This window comes from Panthera uncia, chromosome A2 (genome assembly GCF_023721935.1).
Source record: "Panthera uncia isolate 11264 chromosome A2, Puncia_PCG_1.0, whole genome shotgun sequence".
In the NCBI taxonomy this organism is placed as follows: domain Eukaryota; kingdom Metazoa; phylum Chordata; class Mammalia; order Carnivora; family Felidae; genus Panthera; species Panthera uncia.
The window spans coordinates 7553435-7572300 of NC_064816.1; the positions used below are offsets into that span (position 1 = coordinate 7553435).

General features: G+C 57.1%; 3 protein-coding genes and 1 long non-coding RNA gene across 6 annotated transcripts in view; 2 read left to right on the forward strand and 2 right to left on the reverse strand.

Annotated features, from left to right (window-relative positions):
- The window catches only part of CARM1 (coactivator associated arginine methyltransferase 1), a gene marked incomplete at its 5' end in the record, with an annotated part of 39189 nt that extends 35148 nt beyond the window's left edge, over positions 1-4041 (forward strand). The window contains 8 exons of the mRNA XM_049639406.1: positions 827-912; positions 1100-1189; positions 1636-1773; positions 1860-1949; positions 2034-2146; positions 2241-2318; positions 2580-2648; positions 2811-4041. Of these exons, the coding sequence (XP_049495363.1) occupies positions 827-912; positions 1100-1189; positions 1636-1773; positions 1860-1949; positions 2034-2146; positions 2241-2318; positions 2580-2648; positions 2811-2953 (807 nt within the window). The remainder of the gene's footprint in view (positions 1-826; positions 913-1099; positions 1190-1635; positions 1774-1859; positions 1950-2033; positions 2147-2240; positions 2319-2579; positions 2649-2810) is intronic.
- Positions 4042-4154: 113 nt separating this feature from the next.
- On the reverse strand, positions 4155-8911 carry YIPF2 (Yip1 domain family member 2). Of its 3 annotated transcripts, none has more exons than XM_049639846.1 (10): positions 8765-8911; positions 8513-8573; positions 7955-8112; positions 7776-7853; positions 6742-6829; positions 5343-5459; positions 5063-5229; positions 4804-4986; positions 4584-4696; positions 4155-4482 (listed from the first exon to the last, which is right to left on the reverse strand). In XM_049639846.1, exons 2-9 carry the CDS (start codon positions 8541-8543, stop codon positions 4601-4603), a joined length of 918 nt encoding a protein of 305 aa, XP_049495803.1. In that variant the 5' UTR covers positions 8544-8573; positions 8765-8911; the 3' UTR covers positions 4155-4482; positions 4584-4600. The 3 variants fall into 3 exon arrangements, with proteins under 3 accessions (XP_049495803.1, XP_049495802.1, XP_049495801.1); XM_049639845.1 differs by having other exon boundaries at positions 4155-4499; positions 4584-4711; positions 8765-8906; XM_049639844.1 differs by having other exon boundaries at positions 4584-4711; positions 8765-8899.
- A 30-nt stretch (positions 8912-8941) lies between these two features.
- Positions 8942-10719, forward strand: TIMM29 (translocase of inner mitochondrial membrane 29). Its single transcript, XM_049639847.1, has 2 exons — positions 8942-9098; positions 9181-10719. Exons 1-2 carry the CDS (start codon positions 9005-9007, stop codon positions 9867-9869), a joined length of 783 nt encoding a protein of 260 aa, XP_049495804.1. The 5' UTR covers positions 8942-9004; the 3' UTR covers positions 9870-10719.
- LOC125928990 (uncharacterized) lies at positions 10582-16061 on the reverse strand. The gene is made up of 2 exons (XR_007459785.1): positions 15181-16061; positions 10582-11716 (listed from the first exon to the last, which is right to left on the reverse strand). It is a non-coding gene; the product is annotated as an uncharacterized LOC125928990 (long non-coding RNA).
- Between the last annotated feature and the right edge of the window lie 2805 nt (positions 16062-18866).

Here is an 18866-nt window from a genome sequence, read left to right on the forward strand (position 1 = left end):
CCCCCCCCCCAGCTCAGGAGTTGGCAAATGCCACAAAGTGAAACTGCATGGAGAACATCCACCTGTTTCTACGTTTCCCTTTTGTTTCGTATCTTGACCTCTTGAATCCTAGCTGCCTTGGTGCCCCTGAGCCTCCGTTTTGCTTTCCCCGTCCAGGGAGGCTGCCGAAAGGTCCTGTCCCAAGGGAAAGCCACGGGCCAAAACACATCTCCCTTCTCTCCAGGATGTGGGCTCCCAAAGCCGTGGCTGCTCTGGTGACTCTTCAGTGCTTTCAAACCAGGCTGTAGTTTTCCTGTGTATTTTATTCAGCTCACACAGTTCTTCCCCAGAGTGTTAGTCTGATGAAAAGCCTTCGTCACAGCCAGGTGTGGACGTGAGCACGTAGTTCTCCAACTTGCTTTTTAACTAGCGGTTTATCTCGGAGATCTTTCCCCATCTGTTCTTTCTTCGTTCTTTCGTTAGTTCTCAGTCAGTCTTTTATGCATGGCACGTTGGTGGTTTAACGAGATGGTTTCCAGAATGTGTCTCTACTCTAGACAACCTAATTACGCGTGTGAGCTTGCAAACGTGCACGTGGATCCGTAGGTTAAATTCCCAGAACGAGTCTTTAATGCCCGTGAAAGGTGGTGATTTTGAGGGCTGTCGCCTCGCTGCCCTCCACGGTGGCGTGCCGCTTCGCCCTCCCCCAACACGTCTAAGAAGGGAGGGCGAAGTGGGCTTAGCGGAACGGCCTCGAGGCCGTGGCCAGACAGGGAGAGGGGCGCGGCTCTCCCCTTCCCGCCTGGCCTCCGTGCCCGAAGCCAAGTCCTGCCGTGGTCTCTCCCAGGATACGTTTGACATCCGGATCCTGATGGCCAAGTCTGTCAAGTACACGGTGAACTTCTTAGAAGCCAAAGAAGGAGATTTGCACAGGTACCGGCACCCGTGCCCCTCCTCCTGAGCCCGGCTCCTGCTGGAGTCTAGGGCCACCGCAGACGCCCTCAGGCATCCTGCCCCAGGGCGGTGGGCACGCAGGGGCCCCGGGACACCGCCCCCAGCCACCCCCGTCTGTCGGCAGCCTGTTTGACTTCCCCAGGAATCCTTGCCCTCTGCCTTCCAGGATAGAAATCCCATTCAAGTTCCACATGCTGCATTCCGGGCTAGTTCACGGTCTGGCTTTCTGGTTCGATGTCGCCTTCATCGGCTCCATGTGAGTACGACCGGAGCAGGCCGCGCTCTCCCCGCTGTCCCGGCCCCAGGACCTCCTGCAGCGACCCCCAGGCCTGGCTGCCTCGGAAGGCTGCCTGGGGACTAGGAGGAAGGACTAGGCCTCGGGGACTAGGTTCCCCGGCCCCTCCAAAAGGCAGTGAGGTCTCACCTTCGAGCCAGAGACTGTTGCGGGAGGGAGTGTCTGCCCTGCACTCGGTGGCTGTCCTTCACGGAACCCGGTCTCGGTCTCTCGGCGCAGACATCAGGGTGAGCGGGCCCCCTGTGGGTCTGGATGTATGCGCAGGCCTGTGCCTGGGACGCCTGGGCAGCCAGCCTGTCTCGGCTCCGGGCCCCCGGGGCACCCATCAGAGGTGCCCGTGTAGAGCTCAAGGTGCACAGGGTAGTGGCTCCAGCCTGGTCAAGCGTATGCCTGTCCTCGCTCGACAGAATGACGGTGTGGCTGTCCACGGCCCCGACGGAGCCCCTGACCCACTGGTACCAGGTCCGGTGCCTGTTCCAGTCACCACTGTTCGCCAAGGCCGGGGACACGCTCTCAGGGACATGTCTGCTTATTGCCAACAAAAGGTGTGAGCTGCCACCTGGGGCTGGGGGAGGCAGGGGTTCCTCTACCCAGCCGGCTCATGGCTGTCCCTCCCCTGCCCTCTCTGCAGACAGAGCTATGACATCAGTATTGTGGCCCAGGTAGACCAGACGGGCTCCAAGTCCAGTAACCTCCTGGATCTGAAAAACCCCTTCTTCAGGTAGGATCAGCCCTCGGCCCGAATGCGGGGCGCCCCTCCTGGCCCGCAGCCTCTCACCCCCGCGTCCGGGTCTGTCTGCTGCAGATACACAGGCACGACGCCCTCGCCCCCACCCGGCTCCCACTACACGTCCCCCTCGGAGAACATGTGGAACACGGGCAGCACCTACAACCTCAGCAGCGGGATGGCCGTGGCTGGTGAGCAGCCCCGCGTGGGAGAGGCCGGCGGTGGGGACCCCCGGGGGCAGAGACGCCAGCGCCCAGGCCCTGACCTCTCCCTCTCTGCGCGCAGGGATGCCGACCGCCTACGACCTGAGCAGTGTTATTGCCGGCGGCTCCAGCGTGGGCCACAACAACCTGATTCCTTTAGGTGAGTGTCCCCCGGGGTCCGGAGGCAACGAGGGGCGGCGTCCAGGAACGTCTGTGCGCTCGGGCTTTCTGCGCCGCGGTGTCTCGACGTCACCTTTTCCTCTTCCTGGGGCTCCTGGCGGAGGCCCTCTGTTCCGTTCCTCTCTGCCTCGCTCTGCAGCCGCTGTGCCCACCCTGCCCACACCCCAGTGACGAGAGTGTGGGCCGGGCCGGGGGCGGTGACGCCGTCTCCCTTCCTTCCTCCCTCCCTCTTGCCGCGCAGCCAACACGGGGATTGTCAATCACACCCACTCCCGGATGGGCTCCATAATGAGCACGGGGATTGTCCAAGGTAACGGCGGGCGGCGGGAGCGGGGTCCCGCGGGCGTGAGTGTGCGGACCCCCGGGCCACCCGCCTGCCCTCTCGCCTGCTCTCTCTCTCTCTGCCTCTGCTGCGGGTCCGGGCGGGCGAGGGGGCGGAGCTGGCCTCTCAGTGCCCGCGCCCGCCCCACAGGGTCCTCCGGCGCCCAGGGCGGCGGCGGCGGCGGCTCCAGTGCCCACTACGCGGTCAACAGCCAGTTCACCATGGGCGGCCCCGCCATCTCGATGGCCTCGCCCATGTCCATCCCGACCAACACCATGCACTACGGGAGCTAGGCCCCTCCAGCGTGGAACAGACTGACAGCACCAGGAAACCAAATGAAGACCCTGCCCACCCACCCCCCTGCCTGGGCGGCTTTCACCCCTGTACCGGAGAAGCCCAAACACCCGGTCACAGCCCTCTTTGCTATGGGAACTCGGACACTTTTTTACACGACATCGCCGCCGCCGCCCCCACTCCACCGCCCACCCACATCTTGGCCCCGAGCGTGTGTCGCTGCCGTATTTTACACGAGATCATGTCGTGGGAGCCCCGTTTCCCCCTCCTGCCCTCCACCCTGACCTGGGTTTGACATCCTCCGTAACAGGCGTGTCCGGGCCTGACAGCTGCAGGCCTGGCGGGGAGGTCGGGGGAGCAGCTGTGCACCCCCCACCCCCCAACGGGTCCCTCGGCGCCGGCCCCCCCCCCCCCCCCCCCGCCTGTCTCCAGGGGGAAGGCGGTCCTGACTGGGCGGGGCCTCCCCTTCTACTACCAGGCCTTGGTCACAATGGGCGTGACATGCTGCTTTTTTTAATTTTATTTTTTTACGAGAAGAACCAGTGTCAATCCACAGACCCTCTGAGAAACCAGGCCGGCCGGGCCGAGCCAGCAGCCCCTCTCCCCCACTCAGAGGCTCAGTGGTGAGGGGCAGCCCTGCCGAGTCTTCGGGACAGGGGTGGGGCCAGGCCTCTGGAGACCCGAGGCCCCCTCCCACCAAAGGGTTCACCTCACACTTGAATGTACAACCCACCCCGGCTGTCGGGAAGGCCCTCCGTCCTCGGCCCCTGCCTCTTGCTGCTGTCCTGTCCCCGAGCCCCTGCAGGTCCCCTCCCCCACCCCTGCCGAGAGCCAGAGCAGGTGGCCCCGTGGGCCCCAGGCCTGGAGGAAAGGGCCACCGTCAGCCGCTCGGGGCAGACCTGAGACACCTCGAGGCTCGGCCGTGGAAGGCGTCCTTTTCCCTTGTAGCTCACATTAGGCCTGTGTGTTTCCCCCCACATTTGTAGACGCTCCAGTCCCTCTTACTATGATGGCATTGTGGTCCCTCCCTAGCCTGGGAAGGGGCCTTGCAGGGACCTCCCCCCACCCCCCCACCCCCCAAAAAACAAAAAAAATAAACGAGGAAATGTATGTTTCAGCACAGGCCATTTTCTTCTACTTCTGCTCCCCTGCCCTGTTTCTAACCCCTCCAAACTTGGCCGTGGTGGAGCTCAGGTGAGGAGGCCCCAGGACCTGCTGACCGGGCACCCCGGGAAGGGCAGGCACAGCTGAGGTGGGGGTGGCCCCCTTTGCTCTCCCGACCGTCCCCCCAGGGAAAGCAGAGGCCTAGCGGGCAGCCCGTGGGGCGACGGCCACACCGGAAGCTCCCTGCTTGGCTGCCCCTTTCCCACCTTTATATAAATTCTCTGAATCACCTTTGCATAGAAAATAAAAGCGTTTGCTTTGTAAGAGAAGTCTGGAAAGTAGCAGAGCGATCTCGAGGTGTCAAGGGGGCCTTCAGTCCTCGTGTGAAGGGCAGGGCAGGCGGAGGCGTCCCCTCGTGTGGAGCCTGAAAGAGAGAGACTCCTAAGAGCAACCAGCCCGGTGAGGCCTCCGTCGAGGAGGAGAGGCGGGAAGACCCCTCAGTCACGGCCGGAAACTGGTCCTTACCTGCGGCTCGGGCCCTCCTAGGTCACCTGGGACCTTGGGGTGGGCGGCGGCAGCAGGTTTAGGGGCAGAGACGTGGCCTGGGGTGGAGGCGCCAGGGGCTCCAGGGGCAGCGGCTGGAAGAAGTAAAACTGAACCGAAGCCCCCCAGGGTCAGCGCCGGTGGGGGCCGGTGACGCCCCGACCCCAGGCCCGGCCTCCCGCCCGCCCGCCCGCCCCCATACCTTACAGCCCGTGGCCAGAAGGGCGTGGAGCAGCACGACCGTGGAGAGCAGCATGGCGGCCACCAACCGGGTGTCCTCTCGGACAACAGGCCAGAGGGTGAACACCAGGCTAGCGGCTGACAGGGCCAGGGCCAGCGCCCCAAACAGCCACTGCAGCCACGGGACAGGGATGAGCCACAGGACCTGGGGGTGACACGGGCAGCTGGCTACCGGGCCGTCCCCACGGCACCCGCCGCCCCCATCCCCGGGCCACACTTACCACGGTGGGGATGAAGACGAAGAGGGAGTAGCCATAGACGCACACGGTCTCCAGGAAGGTGTAAGGCCCCACGCGCTCCCGGACACGCTTCCGCCACCGCAGGAAGCCCCACAGCGCCAGCGGCACCAGCCAGACGTAGCAGTAGATGGTGACGCCGGCCACGGTCACTGCGGGGCGCGGGGCAGGGCAGGCAGTCACCACCGCCCCCTCCCCGCCCCAGCTCCGGGCCCCGCGGCACTCCCAGCGCTGCCCGGGGCTAGGCCTTGCCCTTTCCACTTACCCTTGTGGAACTGGGGGCTGTAGTGGATGGAGGGGTCCCTCCTCTGGGCCAGCACCAGCGTCAGGTTGCCAGTGACGGCCAGGACGAAAGCCAGCGTGGCACAGATCCAGAAGGGGCCTGTGGGCAGGGCACGGTGAGGGGCCCGGCTCTTCCGGGACAGGTGACTTGTCCCGTGTCGACTGTGCTAGGACCCAAGCTTCTTGCCAAACTCTGAGCTACCCGCCCCCCCAACTCCATCAACCGGACACGTCCACAGGCCACCAGCGATGACCTGCGGTGGCTGCATCGGGTGCTGGCTCGGTCCCTCCTCTTGACCTTCCGGCAGCCTTTGCCGTGGCTGCTCTCTCCCTTCTGGAAACACTCCACGTGTGCTTTCTAGGCAGGACTCCATGCTCCTGGCTTCCGCGTCACCTCCCTGGCAATTCCTCAACCTCTGTAGCCCCCGCTCCCTTTAATGACAGGGACCCGGCTGGGGCCCGGTCCTTAGCCATTCGTCTCCATCTGTGTTCACCCCTTGCGTGATCTTGTCCACCCTCAGGGCCTTATGTCACCTCTAGGCTAACGACTCCCCAGCTGGCTTCAAATCCGGGCCTGTGCCCTGAACTATAGGCCTATCGTCAACATTTCCACGCGCTGCACATCTAGGCCTCTCCAACTCCAGCCTGGCACACTTGGGCTCTCCCCTCAAACCCGCCCAGCTCTTCCAGTCACTGACTGACAGTTCCATCCCTCGAGTGGTTCCGCGAAAATCTAGGCGCCATCGTTGCGTGCCTCCTCCCACCCCGCATCTCGTGCGCCAGCAAATCTAGTCGGCTCCACCTTTGAGACACATTCCACGGTCCAACCACTGCCCTCCACCGGGGGCCCGACCCCACCATCCCACACTTGGGCCACGGCACTCACCACCTCCCTGGCCTCCTGGCACCTGCCCTTGCCCCCCCCGCAGCGGCCAGAGGAAGCCTACGAGCCCTTAACCGAGACCCCTTCTCCCCGCGGCCTCTGAAGCCTGTCACCTCCGAGACCTCGCGCAGCTCACTCTGCTCCGCGGACAATACTGCCCTGCAGTTCAGGCATGTTCCCACCACAGGCCTTACGCTCCCTTCTGGAATCTTCTTCCCCTAGGTCTCCCCAACCCGAACAAGGCCCATTCTCTCCTCCTCAGGGGCCTTCCTTCCCTGACCAACCCACGCAAGACAGCAACGTTCGTGCTCTGAAGCATCCACTGTTATTCCGAGCCCCACCGCCCCGGGGAGCCTTTTGCAGGTCTGTCTCCCCACACGGAATGTGTTTCCCGCTCTCCGGGAGCACCTCTGCCTTCCCCTCAGCTGCGTTCCAGAGACTGGTACTCAGTCCACCCACGCCGAAGGAATGATCAAGCTGAATGCACACCACCACTCACCGTACAGGTCCGGCCGATTCCGTAGACGGTGCCGTACAAAGTTGTGGCCGGGCCGGGGCAGCAGCGAGCCTTTGATTCGGTCCAGGACCTAGGGACAAGGTGAGGTGCAGAATGGAAGCCTGCATGGGGCCCTTACCCCCCAAGCTCCTGCCCGGCCCTTAGAGGCTCCTTCCTTGCCGACTCCCCATCCCTCTGCCTGAAAGGGCTCAGACGTTCCCCCGGGGTTGGATGGCCTGGAGCCCCTTCCCCTGGCCAGCCTCCATACCCGCTGCGTGCTGCCACTCTGAAGGACCCTTCCGGGACTGCCGTCCTTCTCTCCGCTGCTCCCTCCTCTCAGCTTGGCTGCCCTCAACTGCCTGTCTGCCTCCCCTCCCAGCCCGGGGACACTCAAGTTCTTGGCCTCCTCCTGCCTACATCTCTCTCCACTCTGTGACCTGCCCTGCACCCCAGATTTATCATCTCCCTCCCTGGCACCTCTGACCCATCTTCTTTGCACCAGGTCTGCTGATTCCACCCATTCCTCTCCTGCTCTAAACCTTTCCTCGACTTTCCAGCACCCTCAGGATAAGACCCGAATTCAGCACAGCACACGAGCCCTTTGTGATCTGGCTTCTGCCTGCCTGTCCCCATCTCACCCTCTCCAGCCAGATCAAGTGACAGCTCCTGTGGCAGTTCGTGCCTTCCCTCACCTTGGGTCCTCTGTATGTGCCGCTCCCTGTGCCTAGGACATAGGCTTCCCATCACTCTACCCAGTTCACTCTTCCTTCTCCTCGAGGCCTTAAGCCCATTCCTCACTTCCTCCAAGGGGCCCTACTCTAGCCTGTCAGAGCGTGTGTTCACAGGAGCCCCAATCACCCCATAATCCTTACACCGCACCACAGTTACATCTACCAGCCTGGGGTGGGGGGGGGGCGGAACTCGTGACCTCCCACCCGGGCATTACCAGCGCTCGGCTGCACAGGGAGGGCTCAGTGAACAGTGACTGGACCCCATTATGACTCCAAGCCCCATCCCGCCAGCTTCCAGGGCCTGACCTGGCACGTGTCCACGTCAAAGAAACTCTGATAGTAGCCAAAGGTCCAGAATCCAGGCTGCTGCTTCTCCTGAAGGAGCTGCGCGGCACAGGCTTTCAGTGGCTGCCCTTACAGCCTGGGCAGAGGGTGGGGGCGGGGCTGGACGGCGGAGGCAGGGCACGGGCACTTTTGTGACTCACCGCTGTCTTGTCGCTCTCTTCGACCTCTTCCTCGGCTCCATAGCTACCACCTGAGTCCACAGCCACAGCCACGTGCCCCTGTGGGGTCAGCTGACCACTTCCGCTGGTAGTGACCGCATCTGGGGTCTCGGCCAGCAGATTAGAGGCTTCCTCGAACTCTGTCGAGAAGGAATACGAGCCACAGGCAAGTTTTAGGCGTCAGGACAGTCTGGTTTGGCCCATTGCTCATCTGGGGGCCAAGACTCCCAACCGGGGCCACCTAACCCTTCCCTCCAACTAAGGTCCCAGCCTCCTAAATTTGGCGGGAGTTAGAAGGTGTGGTCTCGCACGCCTACAACTTAAGCCTGGTGCTGGGATGGGGTCAGGTCTGGGAGAGAAGCTTTGCTTTGAGATCTGAGTTCAGGGTTGGAGCGGGGTTCGAGTCAGGAATGGGTGTCAGGTCGGGGTCAGGGTTCACAGCTGACTGGGGATTCAGCTTACTCGGCAATCAGATCCTGGGTGGGAGGTTCCGGCCGGCGGAGGGAGTAGGAGCTCGGGCCAGGTCGCGGCCGCACTTACCGTGGAAGGCCAGCTCGTCGGCCGCTGCCATGGTCACCCAGGGGCGTCACCGCATCCCGCTCTGAGGACAGAAGCCAATGACGCCCGCCCCCAACCCAATTAATGCGGTGCCCTCCCCCACCCCACCGATGTCTATCCCTCAGCACCGAGCCCAGCCTGGCAGCTAAGGGCACCGAGCCCCGCGGGGGGGGGGGGGGAAGGGGGGGTTGAACTCGCCGCCCCCGCCCCACAGGTGCACCCCGCCCCCCTCACCTGAGGCTCCCTCGGGCGGCGTGGCCCAGACTCTCTGCGCCTGCGCGGCCCGCCTACCCGCCACAGCCGACCCCGCTCAGACCAGACAGCAACATCCGGCACCGGGTCCGTTTTCTATCCTCTTCCGACGGGAAGCCACTTCCGGCGCGCTTGGCGCTTCCGCAGGAGAGACCCCCCCGGGCCTTTTCCTTCTCATTCCCGGCGTTTCTCGTCGGAACAGGGACGCCAAGCCGGAAGAGGATGGCGGCGGCCGCTCTGAAAAGATTTTGGTCCCGAAACCGTGAAGACCCTGGGGGCCCAGCGGCCGCGAAGCCCGGCGTGTGGGCGCGGTTGGGTGAGTAGCGGCGGGAGGCGGCGGGGTGGGTGGCCGCAGCGGCCCGCCGTCACCGCGTCTGTCCCGCTTCCCTCCCCCCCAGGCTCCTGGGCCCGCGTACTGCTCCGAGACTACGCGGAGGCCTGCGGGGACGCGGCGGCGGCGGCGCGGGCCCGGCCCGGGCGGGCGGCCGCGTACGTGGGGCTGCTGGGCGGCGCGGCGGCCTGCTGCGCGCTGGCGCCCGGCGAGGCGGCCTTCGAGGAGGCGCTGCTCGACGCGTCGGGGACCCTCTTGCTGCTGGCCCCGGCCACCCGCAACCGCGTCTCCGAGGGCCACGTGCAGCGGCTGCTCTGGCTTCGGGGCCGCGGCCGCCTCCGCCACGTGAGCCTGGGCCTGTGCTCGCTCGTGTACGAGGCGCCCGTCGACGCCCAGGCCAGCCTCTACCAGGCCCGCTGCCGCTACCTGCAGCCCCGCTGGGCTGACTTCCCGGACCGGATCCTGGACGTGGGCTTCGTGGGCCGCTGGTGGGTGCTGGCCGCCCGCATGCGCGACTGCGACGTTAACGACGACGAGTTCCTCCACCTGCCGGCCCACCTGCGCGTCGTCGGGCCCCATCAGCTGCGCTCCGAGACCAACGAGCGGCTCTTCGACGAGAAGTACGAGCCCGTGGTGCTCACCGACGACCAGGTGGACCAGGCGCTGTGGGAGGAGCAGGTCTTGCAGAAGGAGAAGAAGGACCGACTCGCCCTCAGCCAGGCCGACTCCCTGGTGCGGCCCGAGGGGCCCAGATGAAACCCCGGGCCTGGGTCGGGTCCGGGCTCCGAGCCCCGGCGGCTTGTGGGGCCCGGAGCGCACGGCCGCGGCGAGCGGGGGAAGCAAACGCTGTGCAGAGCGCGCTCTCCCTGCGTTTTCGCCACCTTTCTAGAAGGCCGCTCTCCCTCTCCCCCTCCCCTTGTTCCTTGTTAGCTGAAGCGGTTGCGGTTGCGGAGCCCTCTGGGGCAGGGAGGTGGGGAGGGCCCAGCGGTAAGACGGCGGAGTTGATCACTGCGAGCGTTCGTCACGAGCCCTTTGTGTAAGTGAACTTTTCGTGGAGTCTCACAGCCCCTCGCCCGAGGGCTCCTATTTGTCGAGTGACTCCGGCGCTCTCCTAAGACTCTTCAGATTTTTATTTTAAGCTTGGCAACGTTCTTTTCGTTGTCCTAAGTGTCTTTGTTTGAAGTTAAAAAATTACTAGTCTCAGAGGAAAGTGGGAAAATACCACAGGCATCCTGCGCCCCCTTCCCCCAGGGTACCCCAAATGGTAATGTTTGACCAGAAGCCACACCAAACCCGGAGACTGCAGGGGGAGGACTGCAGACTTCACAGGACAGCATTTTGCAAAAACAAGCACCAAACTTTTTACCCCCTAGGACAGTGATGTCAAAATGACGCAGAAGGGGAAAACATTATTTAATTTGGAATTATCTATGGAATCATAGATTCTGTTTATATTTCAGAGACCCTGAAAACCCAGAATCCTGTGGAATGGGATGTGTTAGTGTACAAAGGTCAGGATAACCCTCCTTTACAGACACAGGAATGAGACTACCTCTGTCACCCACGTGGTTTGTGGCTGCTTGATAAAACCGTGAGATGAAACAACTGTCTTCGTTGGGATGTTTGTGTTACTGCATTCGGCCATTTAGTTTTGGTACTTCTAGACCTTCCATGCTCCGGGTGCTGGACACACAGTAATTTTTACATCCTTATTTTTGGGACAGTGGAGCATCTTGTACGTCAGCATCTTCACTTTACAGCAGAAAAAGTGAGGTTCAAAAGTTCATTTTTTTCTGGGGCAGAAAAAAATAGGTGTCCGACGCAGGTCATGATCTCATGGTTCATGGGTTCCGGCCCTGCGTCAGGCTCGGTGCTGCCAGCTCAAAGCCTGGCGCCTGCTTCAGATTGTGTCTCCCTCTCTCTCTGCCCCTATCGTGGTCACACTTTCTCTCAAAAATAAACAGACATTAAAAAAATTTTAAAAAGTGGATTTTTTTCCAAGACTGTGGCAGAACCAAGATTCAAACTGCAACTCCCAACCCTGTGCCTTAATCCTCAAACTCGGGATGCTATTTTTTGATCCTAACAGCATCCTGCTAGAAATTATTAAATGTTGCTATCACTAGCCATAGATAAAACTTAAATACACGAATAGAAATTCTGCATACGGAATAAATTTTAAGTGAACATAAAAAAATGCAATAAGGACAAAAGACAAAGGATACTAAATTATAATCCTATATGGTTACCTGCAGAAATTTCTGGGCCTAAATCCTGATGTCTTCGTTAAAGAGATACTGGCCAACTTCAGGAAAGTTCTAAGACACACTGGCATCCGAGTGAGATGTGTTCCTTAGTGTGATCAGAAGTTCTGGAAGAGAACTGCACAGCTTTATTGCTTGAGGTGGTTATTAAATGCCACTTCTGGGGCGCCTGGGTGGCTCAGTCGGTTGAGCGTCTGACTTCGGCTCAGGTCATGATCTCACGGTCCGTGAGTTCGAGCCCCGCGTCGGGCTCTATGCTGACAGCTCAGAGCCTGGAGCCTGTTTCAGATTCTGTGTCTCCCTCTCTCTGCCCCTTCCCTGCTCGTGCTCTGTCTCTCGCTCAAAAAATTAAAAAAAAAAAACATTAAAACCCTATTTTTTATTTCAATTAAGTCTCAGCTTTCATACTGGTTTTGTAACTGACCGGGGCTAGAACAGTTACCTAAGAAAAAAGGCGAACAAATTGTAAAGGGAATAAAACTGATACTATTTGCAGATAATGTATTATTTACAGAAATCTCTAAAGACCCCATGAAAAAACGGATAGAAGAAATGAATTCACTAATGTTGAAAGATACAAAATGCAAAAAGTCTGTTGTATTTCCACACACTAATAATGAACAAATTAAGAAAACAATCTAATTTACAAGTGCATCAAAAACAACACCTGGGAATAAATTTAACCAAAAAAGTGAAAGACCTTCCTTAACCAAGGAAGTGAAAAGACATTTATGAAAAATCTGAAGACCCAGATAAATGTAAAGATATACGGTGCTCATGGATGGGAAGAATATTGTTAAAATGTCCATATTCCCGGGCACCTGGGTGGCTCAGTTGGTTGAGTGTCTGACTTCGGCTCAGGTTTGTGAGTTTGAGCCCCACATCGGGCTCGCTGCGGTCAATGCAGAGCCTGCTTGGGATCCTCTGTCCCCCTCTCCCACTGATTCTCTTTCTAAAGAAATAAGCATTAAAAAAAAAAAAAATCAATATTCCCCAAAACAATCTGCAACCCTACCAAAACTCCAATGGCATTTCACAGGAAAAAAAAAAAAATCCTAAAATTTATAGGGAACCCCAAATAGCCAAAGTAATCTCAGGGAGGAACAAAGCTGGAGGCGTCATGCTTCCTGATCAAGTATGTTGCCAAGGTATAGTATTCAAAACAGCATGGTATCAGTATCATACAGCTCAATGGAACCAGAGAGCCCAGAAATAAACCTACGAATATATGGTCAATTGATTTATAACAAAGGAGCCAAGAACACACAGTGGGTAGAGAGCAGTCTCTTCAATAAATGGTGTTGGGAAAACCAGACAACCACATTCAAAAAACACGAAACAGGGGCGCCTGGGTGGCGCAGTCGGTTAAGCGTCCGACTTCAGCCAGGTCACGATCTCGCGGTCCGTGAGTTCGAGCCCCGCGTCAGGCTCTGGGCTGATGGCTCGGAGCCTGGAGCCTGTTTCCGATGATTCTGTGTCTCCCTCTCTCTCTGCCCCTCGCCCGTTCATGCTCTGTCTCTCTCTGTCCCAAAAATAAATAAAAAACGTTGAAAAAAAAAATTAAAAAAAAAAAACAAAAAAAAACAAAAAAAAAAAACACGAAACAGGGCCACAGTCTTATACCACATACCAAAAGTAATTCAAAATGGATTAAACAGGAGACCTGAAACCATAAAACAAGAAAACATACGCAGGAAGCTCCTTGACATCGGTCTTGGTGACGATTTTTTGGATTTGGCACCAAGAGTGCAGGCAACAAAAAAGTGGAACCAAGGCAAACTAAAAAGCTTCTGCACGGCACTCTCAAAAATAAACATTTATTAAGAAAAGGGGGGGGGGGCGGGGAAGCACCTGAGTGGCACAGTAGGTTAAGCGTCCGACTTCGGCTCAGGTCGTGATCTCCCAGTTCGTGAGTTCGAGCCCCATGTCGGGCTCTGTGCTGACAGCTCGGAGCCTGGAGCCTGCTTCGGATTCTGTCTCCCTCTCTCTCTGCCCTTCCCCTGCTCACACTCTTTCTCTCTCATAAATAAATATTAAATGTTAAAAAAAAAAAAAACTAACTCAAAGAGATCGATGTTCCCCTATGTTCACGGCAGCATTATTTACGATAGCCAATATATGGAAACATCAGTGAATGATCGGATAAGGACGATGTGATGGATGTATGATAGAATATTACTGAGCCATAAAAAGTAGGAAACCTTGCCATTTGCAACATGGATGGACCTTGAGAACGTTATGCCAAATAAAATAAGTGAGCCAAAGACAAATGCCAGGGAACTCACTTATGTGTGGAATCTAAAAAACAAAAAGACAGAAGAAAAAATAAAACTGGGCTCACGGATACAGAGAAGAGACTGGTGATTGCCAGAGAATGGAGGCAAAATGAGTAAAGGAGGCAAAATGAGTAAAGGGGTCAAAAGGTACAAACTTCAAGTCATAAAATAAGTCATGGGCATATAATATATTGTATAGTGACCATTGTTAATAATATGGCATATTTTGGGGGCGCCTGGGTGGCTCAGTCGGTTAAGCATCCGACTTCAGCTCAGGTCATGATCTCACAGGTCCTGCATAGGGCTCTGTGCTGACAGCTCAGAGCCTGGAGCCTGCTTCGGATTCTGTCTCCTTCTCTCTCTGTCCCTCCCCACTTGTGCGCTCTCAAAAATAAATAAATGTAAAAAAAAAAAAAATTTTTTTTAAAGATTCTCCCTTTCTCTCCCTCTGCCCCTCTGCTTAGCTCATGCTCCCTCTCACTCTCTAAAAGAAAATAAAAAAAAAACCCCAAACCACTTTTTTTAATAATATATATTTTTAAAAGCAGGGTTTGAATCTCACCTTCCACTTACTAGATTTGTGACTGACCTAGGACAGGTGGAGCTCCTTATCCGTAAATGGGAAAGGACTCTGCCCAGGGTTGTTAGAAAAAAATCAAAAGCCACCAGAAAGCACTTGGTACCCGGCACGCATCTGCATTGCATGTTGTGTCCGCGGATCTCATGGGTGAGAGCATGGCTCTCAATCTGTGCCCCACAATTACCTGTTAGCTGGAAGGGCTGCTGCCCCCGAGCCTTGCAGACAGCCCAGCCTGCAGGGATGGAGCCCGCCCAGGGCTGCCCACGGGGAGGGCTCAGTAAACAGAGGATGGACAGGGCCTGGGACTTGTTCCCCGGGGCCCAAAGACACCTGGATACAATAGGCTCATTTTCTTGAGGCCAGTTCTCGCTTTTTCTTAAAATTTATTTTTTTAAATGTTTATTTTGGAGAAAGAGAGAGAGAGCGCGCGCACAAGCTGGGGGGTGGGGGCAGAGAGAGAGAAAGAAGGAGAGAGAGAGAGAGACGGAGACAGAATCCCAAGCAAGCTCCAGGCTCTGAGCCATCAGCACAGAGCCCGACGCGGGGCTCAAACTCACAAACTGTGAGGTCATGACCTGAACCGAAGCCGGCCACTTAGCCCATTGAGCCACCCAGGTGCCCCTCAAATTTATTCTTAACAAGCTTTAATGATTTCGGCCTTCCCAGCCAGTCCGGGGTTGGCTCCAGGCGCTCGAAGCAGGCTGTTGTAATCAGAGAGACCAGCAGAGGGCACCGGAGACGGGGCTCAGAGAAGCCGGCTGGCTCCTCCCCAGTGGGAACGGCTAGCCCCCCACTAGCTTTTGTTCCGAGAAGCAGCCAAGGAGGTAGTGCCGTGGGCACACATCCCTCCTTTAGAGCACACACTGGTCTTTAGAGACGTTGGTAGATGGTGGCCAAGGTCAGGGCTGCAGGGAGGGGCCACACCCATCCCTCGACCCTGCACCTACCTTGTTAGCAGGAGGCCTGATGCTCCCCCTTGAGACTTCCTGGAGTGCACGGACGGACAGACTGGCAGGGTCGCCTGGTTTGCCTTGGGAGCCCTTCCGGTCCCCTGGTGTTCTGGAAGTTGTATTGAGGCATCCAACGCAGTAGGACCTGGGGTAGCGGAAGGCAAGCGGGGTGCCTAGGGCAGAGGCTTTAAGGAGCTCCCTCCCCGGGGGCAACAGCGCAGGGGCGGCCCCTGGGAGGCAACGCCTCCTTAGACTCTGCGACCGAGGGGCCTCACTCGGCTGGAGTCCAGACCTCACAGCAAGCTCGGCAGGGATCAGCAGAGCGTGCTTTCCAGACTCGCTCCTCCCTGAGGCCACAAGCTCTTCTTAGGTCCGTGCTCTCAGCCACAGGTGGAAGCACGTGACTTTTTAAGAGCTCTCAGCCAATCACCCTCGTCCGAATTTGGTTACAGCAGAGGTACCTATTTGGGAGACACCTGAAAGAGGAGAGAGCCAATAGGACGTTAAGGCTTGGGAACGGCCAACAAAGCTCTAAAACTCTTTTGTCTGAAAAATTCCAAACACACACCTATGTCTGAACCTCCACACGTACTCGTCACCCAACTCAACGGTGAAGACTGTGAGCCACGTTTGCATCAGGTGTCCCTTCTTAAGGTTTCCTTTGACAGAGTAGCTGAGTAATGTTTATTTTTAGTTTTGAGAAAGAGAGAGCACAAGTGGGGAAGGGGCAGACAGAGAGGGAGACAGAAGATCTGCCGTGGGCTCTGCAAGGACAGCACAGAGCCCGACGCGGGGCTCGAACTCACAAACCACGACATCATGACCTGAGCCGAAGTCGGACGCTCAACCGACTGAGCCACCCAGGCGCCCCGCTTGAGTATTTTATTTATTTATTTTATTTTTTTTTCAACGTTTATTTATTTTTGGGACAGAGAGAGACAGAGCATGAACGGGGGAGGGACAGAGAGAGAGGGAGACACACAGAATCGGAAACAGGCTCCAGGCTCTGAGCCATCAGCCCAGAGCCCGACGCGGGGCTTGAACTCACGGACCGCGAGATCGTGACCTGGCTGAAGTCGGACGCTTAACCGACTGCGCCACCCAGGCGCCCCACCGCTTGAGTATTTTAAAGCAAATCCCAGACATCGCAGCAACAAACCCCTATAGTTTCCGCGTGCACTTTTTTACACAGTGACAACGTGATTGTCACACCAAACAAAATCTAGAGTAATTCTCTGGAATCATCTGAGGCCAGTGATCATTTTTCTGATAGTCTTAACACGTGTTCTCAAACTTTGATCTGTTTGAATCTAGAACCAAACAAAATGCACATTTTTTTTTTTTATATTTATTTATATTCGAGAGAGAGCAGGAGCGAGGGAGGGGCAGAGAAACAGAATCTGAAGCTGACTTCAGGCTCTGAGCGGTCAGCACAGAGCCCCACTCGGGGCTTGAACTCGCAGTGAGATCATGACCTGAGCCAAAGTCAGATGCTCAACCAACTAGGCCACCCAGGTGTCCCTCTGTTTGGTTGTTTTATCTTCTCTGTTTAATCTAGAGAAGTCTCCCCACCTACAGCTTTGACCTGTTGGAAAAATGAGTTTAACCATCTTGAGATGTAGCCCACATGAGGGATTGGTCAGCTTGTTGTCGGCTGGGTTCCAGGCAACCACAATTTTTATTTATTTATTTGTAGATGGATTTTTTTTTTTTAAGTTCATTTATTTATTTAGAGAGAGGGAGTGACTCCAGAGCAGGCTCTGCCCCATCAGCACAGAGCCCAACACGGGGCTCAAACTCACAAACTGTAAGATTATGACCTGAGCTGAAATCAAGAGTTGGATGCTTAACCGACTGAGCCACCCAGGTGCCCGCAACCACAATTTTAAATCTTCCCAGGTGATGTCAATAAACGACCAAGCCTGGAACCACTAGTGGGAGGTTCTAGCACGCCCCTTCCCGGTGGGTACTTTGGCTTAGTCCCGCGTCACGTGTTGGGAGGCATGCCATGACTGGCTGTCTCCGACAGGGCCCTCCGGGGTGAGGTGTCCTCTTTGCCTTTCATCTAAGGATTTTTTTTTATTTTTTAACTTAAAAAATGTATTTAAATGTTTATTTTTGAGAAAGACAGAGCGTTAGTGGGGGAGGGGTGGAGAGAGAGAGAGACAGACGGGGGTCACAGAACCCGAGGCAGGCTCCAGGCTCTGAGCCGTCAGCACAGAGCCTGAAACGGGGCGCGAACTCACGAACCACAAGATCCTGAACCTGATCTGAAGACTGACGCTTAACCGACTGGGCCACCCAGGCGCCCCAATACTTTTGTTCTTGTCACCATATCTGGGGCTCATGAGACTCCAGCATCCCACGTAAACTGCCATCGAGTCACCGTGACCTACCAGATGGAGCTTCTGGAGAACTCGCTGCCCTCCCCTATGACAAGTCCTGGGCTTGCCCTTTAAGCATTTCCCTGAGGGCCGCTGCAAGGCTGCTGTGGCCTCTTCCCCACCCGGCAGCTGTTTCGAATAGCCGCTCACTGCTATGGACAACACCTGTGACGATGGCCATCCCTGGGCCAGCTGAGACCAGAACAGGCACCACCAGGGACCGTCTCGGACTCGGCTGGACCCAGAAGCTCCCAAGCGTGCTGCAAACACCCTCGGCAGCCCTGGAGGGTTCCTTGGAGCCACTGCCCTTGTCAGCAATGTCCCAGGCCTTCCAGCCCCCACCCCCACCCCGGCCCTCTCTCTTACTCGACCCACTTTGAATAAGGGAAAAATTGCTAGGGTAGTTGGCACGGGTAAGGCTCCAGGCTTTTAAGCTGTCCATTTATTTATTTTTTTGACGGAGGTGAAACCCCCATAACATCAAGTCGACCCGTTCCAGGTGTACCATACAGTGGGATTTAGAACATTCGCATGGTTGTAGGCCCAGTGGTGTGGGAAAAGGAGGCAGAAGGAAACGGCAGATAACGTTTCTCCCGGAACTCCCTACTTAGTAGTAACGCTTTGCCAGAGGGAAAAACAACCTTGGCTTGACGACCGCTAGGCCTCCAGTACCCCGGGAGTCTTCTTTAGTCTGTGGAAATCCCACTGGAAACTCCCCCTTGGCTTCACCTCCCCCAGCTCCCAAGTGTGTAAGCAGTGTCTCTTCATGGTCCCTGGGGCAGCTCTTCCTGCCCGCCGGTCCCGTGCCCGTATTTGTTTTTGTTTTTGTTTTTTGAGGGGGTTAAAGGAGCCTTTATTAGAATGTTGTAGCAGTGTGTTTTGAAGGCGGCGAACCTACAAAATAGGGATTTTAAATTAAGTCCCTAACTGCATGGATAGGAAAACGGGCTGGGGCTGAAGCGGGGAGCAGTGTACCCCATCTCCACGTCGACGCGCGTGTGTGCGTGCACACAGGACACCCTTGCACCTGCGTGGAGGCAGGTGCCCGTCGTGCCCGTGTTTTAATAAAATCACCTTTTTGCGCCAAAGACATCTTCCAGAATTCTTTCTTGGCCGTCGGCTCCTGACCCCACGAACCCCACTATCACCCCAAGCCTCATCAACCACCACCTCGACCTATTTCTAAAGCATTTTTATCACCCCAGAATAAGGCTCGGTACCCATTAGGCAGTCACTCTCTACTCCCCGCCTCCCTCTAGCCCCCCCCCCCCCCCCCCCCCCCCCCCCCCCCCCCCCCCC